Source organism: Schistocerca nitens, chromosome 6 (genome assembly GCF_023898315.1).
Source record: "Schistocerca nitens isolate TAMUIC-IGC-003100 chromosome 6, iqSchNite1.1, whole genome shotgun sequence".
In the NCBI taxonomy this organism is placed as follows: Eukaryota; Metazoa; Arthropoda; class Insecta; order Orthoptera; family Acrididae; genus Schistocerca; species Schistocerca nitens.
The window spans coordinates 283,575,395-283,594,487 of record NC_064619.1 but is presented as its reverse complement, the minus strand read 5'-3'; the positions used below and the strand labels follow the sequence as shown (position 1 = coordinate 283,594,487).

Genomic DNA, 19,093 nt, shown 5'->3' with positions numbered 1-19,093 from the left:
AATTTTTACACCATACGGATATCTTCTCTAAATCGTTTTGCAATTTGTTTTGAGCTTCTGATGATTTTACAAGATGATAAATGACAGCATCATCCGCAAACAACCTAAGACGGCTTCTCAGAGGTCTCCTAAATTGTTTATTTAGAGAAGGAACAGCAGAGGACCTATAACACTACCTAGGGGAAGCCAGAAATCACTTCTGTTTTACTTGATAACTTTCTGTCAGTTGCCATAAACTGTGATGTCTCTGACAGGAAATCACAAATCCAGTCACATAACTGAGATGAAATTCCATTGGCACACAATTTGATTGCAAGTCACTTGTGTGGTACAGTGCCAAAAGCCTTCTGGAAATCTAGAAATATGGAATCCATTTTAAATCCCTTGTCAATAGCACTCAACACTTTGTCTGTGAAGAGCTAGTCATGTTTCACAAGAATGATGTTTTCTAAATCTGTGTTGACTGTGTGTCAATAGTTCATTCTCTTTGAGGTAATTCCATTCTCTTTGAGGTAATTCATAATGTTCCAACACAATATATATTCTAAAATCCTGCTGCATATCAACGTTATATGGGCCCATAATTTAGTGGATTACTACCGCTTCCTTTCTTGATTAGTGTGACCTGTGCAACTTTCCAGTTTTTGGGTATGGATCTTTCATCAAGCAAGCAGTTGTATATAATTTTTATGTATGGAGCTATTGCATCAGCATACTCAGAAAAGAATCTACCGGTAATTGCTATACAGTCTCGACCAGAATACTTGCTTTTATTAAGTGATTTAAGTTGCTTCACTACTCTGAGGATGTCTACTTTTAAGTTACCCATGTTAGCAGTTGTTCTTGATTCAAATTCTGGAATATTTACTTCATCTTCTTTAGTAAAGTGATTTCAGATTGTTGTCGATAGTATTTCCACTGCTATCATGCATTCATTGTGTCTTTATGCTAGCATACTTTACATATGACCAGAATCCTTCTGGATTTTCTGACAAGCTTCACGACAAAGTTTTGTTATAGAAACTATTATAAGCATCTTGCATTGAAGGCCATGATAAATTTTTGGCTTCTGTAAAAGTTAACCAATCATGGATATTTTCATTCATTTAAATTTGGCACACTTTTTTCACTGTTTCTGCAACAGTGTTTTTTGTGTACCAAGGGGGATAGCTCCATCGTTTGTTAATTTATTTGGTGTAAATCTCTCAATTAGTATCAATACTATTTCTCTGAATTGAATTCACATTTGGTCTACACTTAAATCCTTCTATCTTGGAAGGTGCGGAGATTGTCTTTTAGGAAGGCATCAAGTGAATGTGAGAGAAGTACAAGTTGGGTTTCACGTGTTCAGTGTTTTTAGAACCCATACTGATTGGCTTGGATGTCAACATTCTGTTCAAGATACCTTATTATGTTTGAGCTCAGAACATGTTCTAAGATTCTACAACAAATCTATATCAAGGATATTGGACAGTAATTTTGTGGATTACTTCTCTACCCTTCTTGTAGACAAGTGTGACCTGTGACTTTTTCCAAGAGCTGGGCATGAATTTTTTTGTTTTAGGGATCTATGATAGATTATAGTTAGAAGAAGGACTAAGCCAAAAATTCAATACAGAATCTGATAGGGATTCATTTCGGCCTTGGAGCATTATTCAGTCTTAATGACTTCACTGTTTCTTAACTCCACTGACACTAATTCTGATTTTACTCATCTATTCAAAGGCACGAGGATTAAATTGGGCAATTCTCCTCAATTTTCCCTCATACAGGAACTTTGAAAATGGAATTGAGCATTTCAGCTTTTGTCTCATTGCCGGGGCCGGGCACTAATTTTGGTGCCACTAAAAGCCTTTACATACAACCAGAATTTCTTTGGGTTTTGTCAAAGATCATTTGACAATATTCTACTATGATAGTCACTGAAGGCTTCACACTGTACTCTCTTGACAGCCAAATGCATTTCATTCAGTTTCTCTTTATCTATAACCATATGCTTTGTTTTACAACTATTATGCAGTAGTCTCTGTATCTTGCAAATTTTCTTCACAGTGACTATAAAATGCAGGGTCCCTCTCATTATGAGCTGTTTTCCTGGGTACATATCCATCCAGTTAATGGTCAACTATTCTTTTAAACTTGAGTCAAAGTTCCTCTACATGCTCCTGCCCTGTACTGAAAGTTTCAAGTTCCTCATTTAGATATAAGACTACCAGTTTTTTATGTACTTTATTGAACATATATATCTTTATGCTTGTTTTAGTTGTCCTTTGTAGCCGGTTGGGGTGGCCAAGCGGTTCTAGGTGCTACAGTCTGGAACCGGGCGACTGCTACGGTCGCAGGTTAGAATCCTGCCTCGGGCATGGATGTGTGTGATGTCCTTAGGTTAGTTAGGTTTAAGTAGTTCTAAGTTCTATGGGACTGATGACCTCAGAAGTTAAGTCCCATAGTGCTCAGAGCCATTTGAACCATTTTTGTCCTTTGTACTTTGGTAATCACTGTTGCCACAACTGTGTCATAGTCTCTGATACCAGTTTCGATGTGGAGATGCTCAAAGAGGTCAGCTCTATTCATTGCCATTAGATCTAGTATATTTCCATCATGAGTGGGTTTCTGAACTATCTGGTCTACGTATTTTCAGTGAAAGCATTTTGTAATGTTAAACAGGATGTCTTAACACACCCACCACTAACAAAATCATAATTTTTCCCAACTGACAGTTGAATGATTTAAGTCTCCACTGATGACAACAGTATGACTGAGGAACTTACATAGAAGTGAGCTGATGTTTCCTCTAAAATTTTTGATTACATCAGGAGGTGAGTCTGGTGGGTGATAGAAGGATCCAGTTACCATGTTATGCACAACCCTAATACTGAGTCTTCCCCCAAACAATTTCACATGCAGCTTCAATTTCTATCTCAGTTGATTTGAATTTCTTGTTTACTGCAACATTCACACCACCTTCATTTTCTGTTAACCTATCCTTTCAATATATGCTTAAATTTTCTGTAGTCAATTTCAGGTTTCAACCAGCTTTTTGCACCTAGTATTAAGTGAGCTTCACTACTTTTCATGGGCACTTCAAACTCTGGCACTTTGTTGTGAATACTTCAGCAGTTAACCACTAGAATTTTAATATTTTCACCTGTTGGAGGCATATCTTTCAATCTTACATTGATACTTCTGGATTTCCTACAGCTATAATAATCTGGACTGGATGTGGAGTCACCTAAGGTACAAAACTCTTGTGTGCACCCCACACACATTCATCTACCTGGGTATCAACCTACAGCGTGTAGCGCGCACCGGACCTATTTAGGGGGACCCTACAGTTCTCAGTCCTAAGGTGCAAGTCCTGGAAGTCCCAGCTCACCTTGTCATAGAACCTTTGAAGTCTCTGTTTCAGACCTTCCACTCAACTCAGAACCAGGGAGCCACATCAATTATGGGAACAACACTGCAAATTATGAGCTTTGTTGAAACTCCATGAGCAAGGTTGTTTTGTTAGCCTTCTCTGCCAGTTGCAAGAATGATCCAAATATGACCTTGGAGCCTAGATGGCAGGCATCACTTGTTCAGACATGTGACACAACCTACAGTTGGTTGCATCCTGTTCCTTTAATGGCTGCTGGTATCGCCTTTTCAACATTTTGAATGATGCATACTGAGTGCCTCTGGTGCCCTTTCCTGTCCCTTGCTGCCATGTTCCTAGAAGGTGCCATCATTTGCCAATGACTAACAGGTCCATACCCTTTTCTGTTTACCTCCTTTTGACACTGCAGAAAACAGGTTTCAGCAAAACAGGTGAAGTGAGTGTTACTGGCTCAGTTTCAGTTTCAGTGAAAGGAACCTCCTCGAACTTGTTGGTTATGGGGTTTGGAATAACACTCTGAGACTCCGTGGTCCTTCTCCACCCTGTACAGGACCCTAGTTTTACAACTAAAAGGCCATTCACTGTCAAATACAAGAGAAATGACAAATGCTGTACTTCCTGCAGAATAGACAGGATCCACAGGAGATGATAGTACTTCAGGTACCTTTGGTACTGGTACCAGAGGTACACAACTCTCGGGATTTCTTCCAAAAACTACTAGTAAAGTCATTTCCTTTCCTGTTCCACTTGCACATAGAATGAGGGGAAAAACCACTCCCTATATGACTCCATACAAGCCCTGACTTCTCATATCTTATCTTCAAGGTTCTTATGTGCAATGTAGTTTGAAGGCTAAAGAATCGATCTGCAGTCAGCTTCAAATGGCATTTCCCTACATCTTCTCAAAAAGAACATTGTCTTCCCTCCAGGAATTCCTATTGGCTTCCTGAAGCATCTCCATAACACTTGTGTGTTGTTTGAACCTACCTGTAACAAATCTAGATGTCCCTCTGAAATGCTCTGATGTCTTCCTTTAATCAGACCTGGTATAGATGCCAAACACTCAAACAGTACTCAAGAATAGGTCACACTATTGTCCTACATGTGGCTTCCTCTGCAGATGAAACACACATTCCTACAATTCTCCCAATAAATTGAAACTGATCGTTTTCATTTCCTCCTACAATCTTCACATGCTTGTTCCATTTCATATTGCTTTGCAACATCACACCCAGATATTTAAACAAAGTGACTGTGGCAAGCAGTATACTATTAACACCGTATCCAAACATTATGGGTTTGTTATTCCTTCTCATCCACATTAACTTACATTTTTCTACATTTAGAGTTAGTTGCCATTCATCACACCTACTAGAAATTTTATCTATGTCGTCTTCTATCTTACTTACATCACTTAATTTCGACACCTTTCCATACACCACAGCATCATCAGCACACAACTGCAGATTGCTGCCCACCCTGTTGGCCTGATCATTTATGTAGACAGAGAACAAAAGTGGTCCCATCATATTTCCCTGGGTCACTCCTGAAGATACCCTTGTCTCTGCTGAACACTCGCCATCAAGGACAACATACTGAGTTCTATAACTTAAGAAGTCTTCAAGCCACTCACATATCTGTGAACCTATTCCATATGCTCATACCTTCTTTAACAGCCTCAATGAGGCACCATCCAAACGCTTTCTGAAAATCTAGAAATGTGGAATCTGCCTGTTGCCATTTATCCTTTAGCAGTGTACCATGTGAGAAAAGGGCAATCTGAATTTTGAACAAGCAACACTTTCTAGAACCATGATGATCTGCAGACATAAGCCTCTCAGTCTCAAGAAAATTTATTATATCTGAACTGGGAATATGTTCAAGATTCTGCAGCAAATTTATGTTAAGGATATTGGTCTGTAATTTTGCAGGTCCTTCCTTTTGCCCTTCTTATATACAGAAGTCACCTACGATCTTTTCCAGTCACTTGAGACTTTCCACTGGTCAAGAGATTCATGATAAATGCAAGCTAAGTAAGGGGCCAATCCATGGACAACTCTTTGAAAAACAATTGGGATTCTTCCACCAAGCATTGATTTGGTGCAGGTCTTTCTGTATTTTGCCACAATTTTCCAGTATTGTGACTTTTCTGTATACAACAGCATCATCCACAAAAAGCCTCATGGAGAGTCTAATGTTTTATACTAGATCAGTTAACAAGTAAGGGTCCTGTAACACTTCCATGGGGCACACTGAAGATACTTTTACATCTAATGACAACTCTCTGTTCAGAATGACATGCCGTGTTCTATATGTCAGAAAGTCTTCAATTCAATCATACAGTTGGTCTAATATTCCACGCCCTCACATTTTTTCACTAATCAGCATTGTAGAACCATATTAAATACCTTCTGGACATCAAGGAACATGGAATTTACTGGGTGCCAGTATCGACTGCTTTCTGGGTCTCTTACATGATGAAAGGGAGCTGTAGTTCACAAGATCATTGTTTTCAGAACCCTTGTTGATTCCTACAGAGGAAATTTTCAGTTTCCAGAAATGCTATAATACAAGAGAATAAAATATGTTCCAAAAATCGTACAACAGATAAACATGAGAGACACCGGCCTATAGTTTTGTGCATCTATTTGACAAACAGGTATGATGTGCTTTTTCTCCAACACTAGAGAGGCTTCACTCCTCTAGAGAACTACTGTACACTGCTGATAGAAGATGGGCAAGTTCTTTTGAATACTCTGCTGAGAATCGAACAGGTACCCTTGAAGTCCAGTGGCCTTTCCTCCGTTGAGCGATTTCAGTTGCTTTTCTGTCCCTTGTCCCTTATTTTGATACCTGTAACTTCATCATTTGTGTGATGATTTAAAGGAGGAACTTTGGTGTGACCTTCCACTGTGAAACAGTTTTGGAAAAAGTATTTCTGCCTTTTTTGTGTCATCCTTTGTTTCTCTACCCTTCCAGTCACATAGTGTCTAGACAGATGACTTTGATTCATTTACTGTTAACATAAGATCAAAACTTCTTAGGATTGTCTGGCAGGTCAGTAGATGTGTTTTACTATTGAATTCATTGACTACTTCACAGATAGTCCACCTTGCATTAATTTTGGCTTCATTTAGCTTTTGTTTTGTTTTTGTGGCTTTGGCTATAGCTTTGAATTATGCAGAAACACCACCAATTTAAACTGTATAGAGTCATAGTTGAAACTTCATTAATTAACTCTTGAAGATGCTAACAGATGACACTGTAAGGCAATGTTTAAGAAAATAAATTGTCCTAATAGAACATAGTGAATAGAATGTAGTTAATACTAGGGAAAATTTAATTTGAGGTACGTGCCACCTTTGAAAGAGGGCAACTCTACTGACTCGAAAAACAAAATAGTTATGTGTGGCATATAACTGTGATGTTTTTTCAAACCTTATCACAGATAGTTAACTGTTGATCATGATCATGCACTGAGGGAAAACAATACAGAATTTCAGCACAGGTGATAACGAGCAGATGAAATGGGTCTAGTGTACTGTGTACTTCTGAGTGATGCAAGCACTGGGATTTCCATAAACCATTAAGTCAAACATCTATCATTAAAACCTTGACCCAAGTAAAAGCAAGCCCCCAGCATCAACTTCAATGTTTAGTATGAGTTGTTTGGTTCTTGTTGTGTCTGATGTTAGACAGAGAAAACAGAAACATATGATGTGTGATCAAAATATAACAGGAAGTTTTTAATTTTGTGGGCTTTACACATCCAATTTTAAAAAAATAATTTTTGTTGTCTCATTATGTTTCTGATGTATGTTTGCATTTTCAGACGTTTTGAATATTTATTGTAATGTTGATAGCTGATAAGGTTGTATGTGTCATCAAGCGCTCGGTAAATTTTTTGTTTTGATAAAGATGACTCGGAGAATATGGATTAAATTTTACTTGAAAAATGGAATAAAGTGTAGCACATCATTTGAAATGTTGACTATGGCTTTTGGCAAATCTAATATAAAACAAAAGTTTACAAGTGGTATAAATGCTTCAAAGAAAGTCGAGAAGAAGAAGACAACGACTGCCTGGATGCCCTAGCACATCAGTTACTGATGAGAATGTGGATAAAGAAAGAGAATGATTCTGGAAATCATCGAATCACCACCAGACACATTGCTGAAGATGTTGACATATCCTTTGGCTCATGCCAAGCAATTTTTTCAGATGTTTTGGGCATGAAACATGTAGCAGCAAAGATTGTTCCGAAATTGTTGAATTTCAACCAAACACATTAGGTACACATCATTCAGGAACTGCTGAATGAAGTTGACAATGATCCAGAACTTCTAAGGACAGTTATAACAGATGACAAAACATGACATTGAAACCGAGGCCCAATCATCCCAATAGAGACTGCTTGAAGAGCCAAGACTGAACAAAATTCAACGCATTCAATCACATGTGAAGGTTCTTCTCACTGACTTCTTCAATTACACTTGGATAGTGCATCATGAGTTTCTGTCTTATGGCTTTACAGTCAATAAGGAACACTACCTGGAAGTTATGCACTGTTTGCATGAAGCAATCCAAAGAAAATGACCAGAACTGTGGATGTGGCAAAACCATTCATGGAAATTACATCTCAGCATAATGTCGCACCATTGATGAGATAAACATAATTACTGAAGGAGCTGAAGACCATAAAGAAAAACTGAGTTCCAAGTGCTTCCAAAAGTGGAAAAAGTGCTGGCACAAGTGTATTATATCTGAGGGGGACTGCTTTGAAGAGAGCACAATTGATGTTGTTGAATAATTAAAGATTCTTTAGGAAAAACAAAAATATCTATTACTTTCTGATCATGCCTCGTACAAAGAGGCCAGTCTCCAGCAGGTACCAAATAGTTACAACTAAACTAATGTGCTTAAGTGATAAATGAATATTTTGTGATGTTTCAAGCAGACGTGGATGAGCTATACATCCAAATTGAAACCATCATAGAATAAGAATGGTTAATTTATAGAAATGGGTTCCTATTCAAAATATTATGTACTTGTAGAAGTTTGTAATTGGAATTTCTATATACCCTGTGTATCAAGTGACATATATGCAGAGCTCCTACAAGTAGATGTTGTGTGTGTCTTCTACAAGGAGACTCACATGTATGTCACTTGACATATAAAGATGCAGCCAGGCCAAGACATACCACGGGCCACTGAAAATCTTAATGACTACTATTGTATAGCCACAGAAATATTAATTTGAAAATTGACTCTGACTGTTAAAGTTACTTAGTTAGTTCCATATTCCATGGATTATTCACATGGTAAGTTGTAATGATATGAAAAAAGTCATTTTACATACACATCACAATGAAATTTTAAATATGGCTATAGGCTGAACATTTATAAAGGATGTTTCTTTAACTATCAACAGATGTAAGACAGTACTTCCCAGCACAACTTTTTAAACATAATAATAATAATAGAAATTCTTCTGCAGAATAGAAAGAGTTGACAAGGAGAAATGTTTTGTTTGTTTTCGAATTTCCCTTTGATATGTGTCAGACATATACCTGGTAAGTTAAAAATTTTTGTTCCAGCATTGGCCTTCTGGTATTGCAATTATGTACATCACTGTTCCTTTTGAACTGCAGTGGAGTATTTACAACAAATCTCACAAGAGGATAAATATACTGCAAATCAATAGTCAGAGCATCCAACTCTTTAAACAGATGGCTACAAGATGATTGTTGGTGTGAACCACATATTACTCTTAAAGCAGTTTTTGAGTAATGAAGACTTTCTTTTGTAAAGATGAGTTACCCCAGAATGTTATTCCATACAACATTATTGAATGAAAATATGCAAAACATGTCAACTTATTGATTCATTTCTCCCCAAGATTTGCAATGATTCTAAGTACAAATGTGGTTGAACAAAGTTGTTTATATGCTTTTTCCAGTTTAAATTTTCATCAGTATGAACACCTAAGAATTTTGAAGTTTCCACCCCATTTATTATTTCCTCGCCACGTGTTACTTTATCATTGGTGTAGTGCCCCTAGACCTGCAGAAATCAATATGTTGTGTCTTTTCTAAAATTGGGGTGAGACCATTTGCAAAAATCCAGTCAATGATACTTTTAAGAACAATGCTTACTATTTCTTTTGTTTCTGTGTGTATGCTTGGATTGAATCATCTCTGAAAAGAAGTGATTCTGATTGTCGTATATTAGATGAAGGATCATTTACATACACAAGGAACAAAAGTGAACCTAAGATTTGGTCTTGGGAAAGCCAATATGTGATTTCTCCCCAGTTAGAATAATGTCCCCAGACTACATTAGTTGAATTACCAAATACAATTTCTGCATTCTTTTGGTTAGATATGACAGTATCCACTGGATGGCTATACCATCAGTTCCATAAAACTCAATTTATTTAGGAGAGTAATACGATTCACACAGTCAAATGTTTTACATAATGCACAGAAAATATCACTTAGTGCTATTTTATTATTTAATGGCTGTACAATTTGGTGAGTGAACATGTAAACGGCAGTCTCAGTACAACAACTCTTCTGGACTCCAACCTGATTTTCTGAGGATATTGTTGTTGTTCAGGTGAGATGCTATTCTAGATACATCACTTTCTCAAAAAAATTGTAAAATGGTATCAACAATGAAATAGGTTGGTAGTTGTTGATATCACTCTTATTACCTTTCTTATGTGGGAATGTGCCAATGCCATACTTCAGTCTCTCCAGAAAAATGCCTTGAGTTAGTGATGCATTACATATTTCAGATAAGACATGACTTATAATATGGAAACAAATTTTTAGTGCTCCATTGACAACACCACTAAACCACATGAGTTTTTACTTTTGAGAGAATGTATAATTTTCTTAATTTCAGAAGGAGGAACTGGTGAAACATTCATTTGACTGAATTCTATGAGAGTTGCTTTTTCAACATACTGCTGTGATTCTTCTCTTGAACTATTTGTCCCAGTACTTTCTACTATACTTAAGAAATGATTATTAAATATATTTGCTACCTATGACTCATTATTTATAGCCCTTCCATTCAGCTCATTAGTTATTTTATCCTGTTCTGTGGCTGATTGTGCTCTATCTCATTTCACTACATTCCATACAGCCTTAAGTCTGTTGTCATAATTAATTATTTCTGACATAATATGTATGTTCCTTGATATTTAATAACATTTCTTAGTAATTTTGAACAGTTTTTGCAGTAAGCAATGACTACAGAATCTCTACCTCTTCTTACCACAGATATGTTTCCCTTTTCCTTTCACAAGATATTTTAATCCCTTTAGTGGCCCACAGTCTTTTATAAGGATGATTAATGTTCTCTCTGATTAGCTTTTGTGGAATGCAGTTTTCAAATAATGATATGAATTTATCATGGATGAGATTAAATTTTATATCAGTGTGTCATTCACTGTAAATTTCATCCCAAGTCATCTATTGTAAACTGTTCTTAAAGACATTTGTCCTGGAGTCACTAATTATTGTAACTTATTTCCACTGAGGAAATGTGTAACCAGGTAGTAAAAGAAAAACTGTTTGTTGCTTGATTACCTTCTGTTGAACAAGAATTCTGGTCCACACATTTCTGGATATGTGGGATCTGTTTCCGCAGTGACTGTAATATTTAGATAGCCAATATTACTTGCTTGAATCCGATACTCATGTGTGAAAGTGCTACGTGCATTTATACAAGAACCAGTCACTGAACTATTGGATAATAACTCAATGTCATTGGTATGAGATACCTGCAGTTTTATCTGGAAACAAACAGATCCTATTTTAATGGTTCATGGGGAAGCAACACATTATTATTCATTTTATGCAGTACAGAACCAAATATTTTCATTAAGATTAATATTTTCATAAAAATTTGTGGTAAGATTGAGTCAAATATAGAAATGTAAAGGAGCAAAGTAGTAATGTTAATAATATTAAGAGTAAGAAATAGTAATAAAATTGAAGGACAGAAGAAGAGAATTAATAAAAGTCAGAAAATAATGGAAATTTAACATTGCACATTAAACTCAAAAAATCACAAAGAAGTTCCCAAATAGAAATCAATCACATATCCAACCTCTACAGAGACTATGGCTTATAAAAGTGTTTCACCATTATGTTGCAATTACATATGTTATCCATGGAAAGAGAAAAACATAATTATTATTATTAAAAAATAAAAATTACAAGATTAAGAAAGGCAGAAATGGTACTGGTACTGCACACTAAAACTTTTATGTAAATGGAACTAATAGTGCTGGATTTCTTAAGGGTATTTTAGTAAAAGACACCACTGTAAGTGAAGTCATCTCCAGAATTATACTACAAGTTCAGCCATTGCAACCTGTAACACTGCTAGGCAGCTCTTACAGGTTACCACCTGATGACCACATAACTGCCAGAGACTGCTATAAGCAGCTGTATCAGCATTATGACACCCTGTTTTGGCTCCAGTAGATTGGTAAGACCATCATTCAGCAACCAGCAGTTTTACTGAAATCAGAGATGACACTTCACCATAGCAATAAGGTGACTATGTGATACCTGAAATGTCTACACAAAAAACGCAGGTCAGGGCATGCACGATGTGCTATCCAAAATTTTCAGGACTGTTGCTGCCATCTGTTGAAAACCTTATCTTTGGACTAATGGCCACCATCACCCTCGAAGTAGTTCCCATCCGCATGTACACACTGGTTCCAGGACTTCTGCCACTGGTCAAACATTTTCTGGAAGTCTTGTTCTTTGAGGGTGTTTATCACTGCCAGTGATGCTTCTTGAATCCTTTCTAGAGTGCTGAACCAACGGTCTTTCAACTTGAGTTTCAGTTTTGGGAATAGTGCCAAGTTGCAAGGTGCCAAATCTGGGTGGGTTACACCTGCTGTGTTGTTTTTTTGTCAAAAAGGTACTGGTGACAAAGGACGTGTGACAGCGTGCATTGTCGTAATGCAGCAGCCAGTTCCCTTGACGCCAAAGTTTGGGCCATTGTCGCCGCACGTTTTCACGGAGCCATCGCAAAACATCACATTAATATGTGGAATTCACTGTTTGGTAGGGTGGGACGAATTCTTTGAGCACAATTCTCTTGGTATCAAAGAAAATGATGATCATGCTCTTCACGTTGGTCTTCACCTGTCTCGCTTTTTTGGGTCTTGGACAGCCACTCAAACACAAGCGTACAGCTCATGCTCTGTCCCCCAAACACTTGTTAAATCATTGCAAGGGTCTCTGTAGCACGTTTCCCAAGATTTGCACAGAATTTGATTCAAATGCACTGTTCTGTTTGTGGATCCATCATAAAATTGCCACACACCAAACACAGAGTATTACAGAAATCACTGTGGACATGCAATACATCCTCCCAGCTGAATGCCACTTCAAACACTGACTCATCAGATATGCAGCTCTTGCCACCTAGTGGTGCAAAGATCTACTACTCCTACTTTCCAGATGGCAGCACCAGTCCTCAAGATTTTGGATTCCACCTCATATGAATACCACATGCCCAGCAAGAAAAGGCCATTGAATTGGGAACCACTGAAAAGTTGGCTACTACCAACGGGCCTGGAAAACCACCATTGTTCAGTTACCATCTGCTGGGGCTGTTATCAACATCAACATCAGTCAGCATCATTCAACAGGAAATATTCCCATACAGTCGTGCACCTAGCACTGTTGGGGCCTGAGGGTCGAACTAGGAGCATACTAGCCACCGCCCGCTTAGCAACTGCTGTCGGCCGATGCTACCAGCTTGACACTGGAGACCCTGTTTGCCCCCTGGATTATATCATCTTTACTGGCAGCCACTCCTGGGCAGGCCATCACTAACCCATTGTGTGCCATGAGATATGTCTGCATTGTCAGCATTGATTTAGTGTCAGCTGCTGCAGGGCTGCTTGCCCAGCAAGAAAGCTTCGTTCCAAGCCATGTTGTGGTCAGAATCATAACTGCACACATTGCCCAGGACTATGGGTTCAGTGTCCATCCTATCTGCTGGACATGGGCCACAAGTAATGCTGTACTCTGTACAAGATTAATAAAGGAATCTTTTTGCAACATGAAAATTGCGTAATTTCCTTCTGCTCCCCAGTAGTAAACACACACACACACACACACACACACACACACACACACACACACACACACACACACATTGCATAATGCAGCTGAATCCATTGCAAAACATGACATTGGATAAAAGGACTCCTGGCTTTTGAAACCACAGTTTTCTTCTACAAAAAGGAGAGAGATGTTGAGGTCTTTATTGATGGAGGTTGGACAGGGCACAGGCCATGGAGAGAGGGTAGGTGTGGGGGACAGGGTGTCAGATCACTAAGAATCCAGGCGAAGAGAGGATCACTTTGTAATAAGGAACTAGGAGGTCAAAGAGAGACTGCTTTAGTCAAAGATGGTAGATGTTTGAGATAAAATGAAATCTTCTCTACACTTTTCACAAAATTAGCTGCAAATTGTTTATTTATTGTTGATTAAATAAGTTCATGACAAGTTTATTTCAGAATATGTGCCATTATCAATTGTTCATCAGATGAGTGACATACATAAAGTATTGGAATTTAAGTTGTTAACACAGGTCACTTATTTCCTTTATTTAGATATATTGTGCTACTTTTTGACAGCTGTAAAATGACAGATTGTTCCCATGATGTTTTATGTTTTTCATAAAATCTGAAAACAAATAACAGATCATTCTATTGATGCTTTATGTTTTTCATAAATATAAAGCATTATTGGAACAATCTGTCATTTTGCAACTGTCAGAAAATAACAAAAAATTTCTATAGAAAGGAAATGTGAGACCTATGTTAACAACATAGTACACAAAAAATTTATGGATCCCACTTCACCTAGACAAAGTAAACATGTGAATACGTTAACAACAAAGAACATGAAAGAACTTATGTTCCAAAATTATTTGTGGACATCACTCCGTCTAGATGACCAGCTGATAATGGCACATATTCCAAAACAAGCTTGTCACAAACTTATGTAAGCAACAAAAAATAAACAGTTTCCTACTAATTCTGTCAAAAGTATAAAGAAGATGTCATATTATGATGTTATGCAAGGTGCAGACCCAGAAGAGAAGAAGTTATAAAATGAAAAGTAAAGATGGCTTATTAAACAAAATCAATAACATTCATAACAAGCTATAAATATAGTCTCAAACAATGGGAAATCCAGGATGGATTGTAACAATATTATGTAAGGAATAGTTGCTACTTACCATATAGTGGCGACACCAAGTCACAGATAGGCACAAAAAAAAGACTGTCACAAAAAAGCTACACACACACACACACACACACACACACACAACCACAGTCTCTGGCAGCTGAAGTCAGACTACTAGTCTGGCTGCAGCTGCCAGCGACTGTGGTCATTTGTGTGTGTGTGTGTGTGTGTGTGTGTGTGTGTGTGTGTGTGTGTTTGTGTTTGTGTGTGCCTATCTGCGACTCAGCATCTCTGTCATATAGTGAGTAGCAACTACCCTTTTCATAATATTGTCATAAATATATTGTGCAAGATTTAGAATGTAGGCAAAATAAAACAGCCAAGAGTATACTTACTGGAATGCTGTATAAAAGGAAGTTGAAAAGAATGACTTTGAGAACTACTATCTCACCACGTTTAGCAGAGTAAGGTACGATATAATCAAGAAAAAATGGCTGGAAGGTAGTAATATTTGTTGTTGGAGCAACTCCAATTCCTTTGTCAGGAGAAAGACAAACAACATTGCTGGTCCACTCAGTGATGGTATGAGGAAGTTGTCGCTTAATAGACCGAACACCATCATTCCTGCAATACATGAATATACAAATTTAATTAAATATTAGTTCTACATATACAAAACCAAATAACATGTATTTTCATTCAAGTACATTACTACAGAATGCTGAAGATAAGGTGGGTAGATCACGTAACTAATGAGGAGGTATTGAATAGGATTGGGGAGAAGAGAAGTTTGTGGCACAACTTGACTAGAAGAAGGGATCAGTTGGTAGGACATGTTTTGAGGCATTAAGGGATCACAAATTTAGCATTGGAGGGCACCGTGGAGGGTAAAAATCGTAGAGGGAGACCAAGAGATGAATACACTAAGCAGATTCAGAAGGATGTAGGTTGCAGTAGGTACTGGGAGATGAAGAAGCTTGCACAGGATAGAGTAGCATGGAGAGCTGCATCAAACCAGTCTCAGGACTGAAGACCACAACAACAACAACAACAACAACATTACTACAAAAACAACTGTTAAAATTTATTTAGATAAGAAATCATTCTAGTGGTTTTGTTTGATGTTCATGTTCCAATTCACCCATCCTGTATCTTGTTCATTCCATTCAGTTTTCTACAATTTTATCAAACTTCCTGTTTTTGTCTCTCTTTTGTATCAGAGCTTATGTCAGAACTTCTCACGTTACCTGCTTCCAAGTTTGTTTCATATAACACATACAATACATACTGTACATAACCACATAAGCAAAGTCCTGTTTTATATTTTCCATCTAACCTCAACCCTTGCAAAAGATGGTAGGAATAGGGAAACAGTCCATGCAGTGATTGGTACTTGGTAAGCATGGTGGCCGTGTGGCCACTTTATGTAACAGGCGAAATGTGGCATATTAACAGTGATCTCTAATACCAGAGATCACTGTGTGTAAGTTATCCCAGCCAAAGACATTACAAGATGATGTCCTCACCCAAAGTAGTATGAAACTTTGCAAAATCATGTCTAGGCAGAAATGAACTATACACAAACATTATCCTTGAATAAAATAATGATCATTATTGGAAGAAAATAGTCGCCTGGTTCTCCAAAATAGCTGCATTTTTGGCACTTCTCATTATAAATAGCCACAATAGTCACCTTTGCTAAAAAATAGTTGCAAATAGTGGCATTTTAGTAGCCTGTGGCAGCCCTGTGACATCTTTAATCTGGACTAAAATGTCAAAGTAATTTCTCCTAGCCCCATATAGGTTCCTAACCCTATATAGAAAATTTTTGCTTGTGAATTTTTTGTGGCTATGACAATACTTGAACAATTTGAAATGAAAAGCATGAGGCACATGCAATAGACAGTCATGTGTACAGAGAGTTGCTTTCATTGAGAAAAATTGCACAATAGTTCATATCATTTGCAGTGCAATAAAACAGTTAGTGACTTAGGTGAACTATTCATGCATGAATTATCAGTTACATGTGCTCCACACTTGTCATTTTAAATTTTACAAGTATTGTCATAGCCATTAAAAATTCAGAAGCACATGTTTTCAGTACTATCTATATGGGGTTAGCAATCTGTATGGAGCTAGGAGAAAATACTTTTTTTTTTTTTTCCAGTCCATTTTAAAAAGTATCAAAAAACTTTTTTTTACTTAAATAATTATTATACAAGCATTATCTCATTGGATAAATATCCCCCAAATGATAAAATTCCAAAGCAAATTTGCACCTCATGGAGCTTGTAATATCTAGAGAGACAAGGGACTGTATCAAGAAGGTAGCAGAGTGGCAAGAAATACAGCATAGTTTATGTAGTTGTAGAAGTAGGATTCAAAATATTGATAAAAAAAGAGGAGATGTAGGAAGTCATTCAGGAAATAGCATGGAGTGTGATTGTGATGGCTGTGTTGGCTAAGGCCATTAAGTTAACTACTCAAAAACTAGTAGAAGTAGGATTCAAAATATTGATAAGAAAAGAGAAGATGTAGGAAGTCATTCAGGAAATAGCATGGAGTGCGATTGTGATGGCTGTGTTGGCTAAGGCCATTAAGTTAACTACTCAAAAACTAAATCCACATGGTGATGTGCATCCAATTCTTTTTATAAAAGTGCTCAAAGCCTTGCAGTCAAGATGTTTACAAGAAACTCAGTAGTTGTATGGAGTGGGCAGTGTGGTATAATGGATATGTTTGTGGTTTGATTTAAGATTTTAACCATAGATGTTTCATTAGGTGACATCCTTTCATCACACTCTTGGAAAATTGTGCAACAGGAGACAGTTGCAAGGATAACTGTTTGGGTCATTACTGCTGTTTTAGATTTCTAACAATTTAAATTTTGTGTCCTGAAATTAATACATTATTTCCCTTTATGTTGCAGAACAAGTGATGCAATGGCAATCACAGAATTCATGATGTGCAGCTATCTGTTGACATGGCCTGTATGGCTAGAACACACGAATAGATTTTTTATACAGTACATGGTGCCTATATAGGATGAATACACTGACACAGTTCAATGAAGGTACATGAGATCCATCTTGTGAGACAATGGGAATGATGAACTGGACAGGGCCCAGCCGGGGTGGCCGAGTGGTTCTAGGCGCTTCAGTATGGAACCACGTGACCACTATGGTTGCAGGTTCGAATCCTGCCTCTGGCATGGATGTGTGTGATGTCCTTAGGTTGGTTAGGTTTAAGTAGTTCTAAGTTCTAGGGGACTGATGACCTCAGAAGTTAAGTCCCATAGTGCTCAGGGCCATTTGAACCATTTTTGAACTGGACAGCACTACATGATTATAAACACAAGATGAATGTAAGCAAATACTACATTATATGTAGAGATATCAGCTGAGTCGGGTGATGTTAATGATTAACTTACCCATTATGATTTTAATTATAAGGCAATTCTGAGCAAAGTACAATGGAAATGAAATGAGCATTTGGCGTCATTGGCCAGGAGGCCCCTTGCGGGGCAGGTCTGGCCGTCTTGGTGCAGGTCTTATTACATTCAACACCACACTGGGTGACCTGCACGCCAGATGGGGATGAAATGATGATGAAGACAACACAACACACAGTCCATGAGCGGAGAAAATCTCTGACCTAGCCGGGAATCAAACCTGGGCCCGTAGGACGGCAATCCGTCATGCTGACCACTCAGCTATCGGGGCGGACAGCAAAGTACAATCACTTTATTTTCCGTCATTATAGGCAGGGTACAGAACAAAACTGGTCAATCACACAGGCCTTGTGAACTGACTGCCTGGTATATACGTGAGTTATGTATTTGTGGACTGTATTAAGGATTATGTGTATGATCACTTTAATTTACATCTGCATCTACATCTGCATAGATATTATGTGTGGTGGAGGGTACCCTGTACCACTACTTGTTATTTCCTTCCTTGTACCACTCGCAGATAGAATGAGGGAAAAAAACTGTCTATATACCTCTGTATGAGCCCTATTTTCTCATACCTTACGTTCGTGGTCCTTACGTGCAACGTGTGTTGGCAGCAGTAAAATAGTTCAGCAGTCAGATTCAAATGCTGGTCCTCTAATTGTGGCTTTATACAATTACAGAAAAAGTTTTGTGGTCATATGCTGTATTTGTGTGAATACAGATGTATGTAGAGCTAATGTGGCCTGTACAAATTTGCATTCATTTTAGCTATTTCCCAAAATCAATTTACGAGTTCATTTATTTTTGTGAAGTAGGTAAATGTAAGCAGAGGTTGTACAGAGTTTCAGGGAGAGCATAGGGGAACAATTGACAAGGAGGGGGAAAGAAATACAGTAGAAGAAGAATGGGTAGCTCTGAGGGATGAAGTAGTGAAGGCAGCAGACAATCAAGTAGGTAAAAAGACGAGGGCTAATAGAAATCCTTGGGTAACAGAAGAAATATCGTTAATTGATGAAAGGAGAAAAT

At 37.7% G+C, this 19,093-nt stretch overlaps 1 protein-coding gene across 2 annotated transcripts in view; it reads right to left on the bottom strand.

Annotated features, from left to right (window-relative positions):
* Nucleotides 1-19,093, bottom strand: part of LOC126262885 (murinoglobulin-1-like) — a 292,408-nt gene that overhangs the window by 100,945 nt on the left and 172,370 nt on the right. For both annotated transcript variants that reach the window (XM_049959761.1, XM_049959762.1), the window contains 2 exons: nt 15,009-15,237; nt 10,975-11,180 (listed from right to left, as the gene is read on the bottom strand). In XM_049959761.1, the coding sequence (XP_049815718.1) occupies nt 10,975-11,180; nt 15,009-15,237 (435 nt within the window). The remainder of the gene's footprint in view (nt 1-10,974; nt 11,181-15,008; nt 15,238-19,093) is intronic.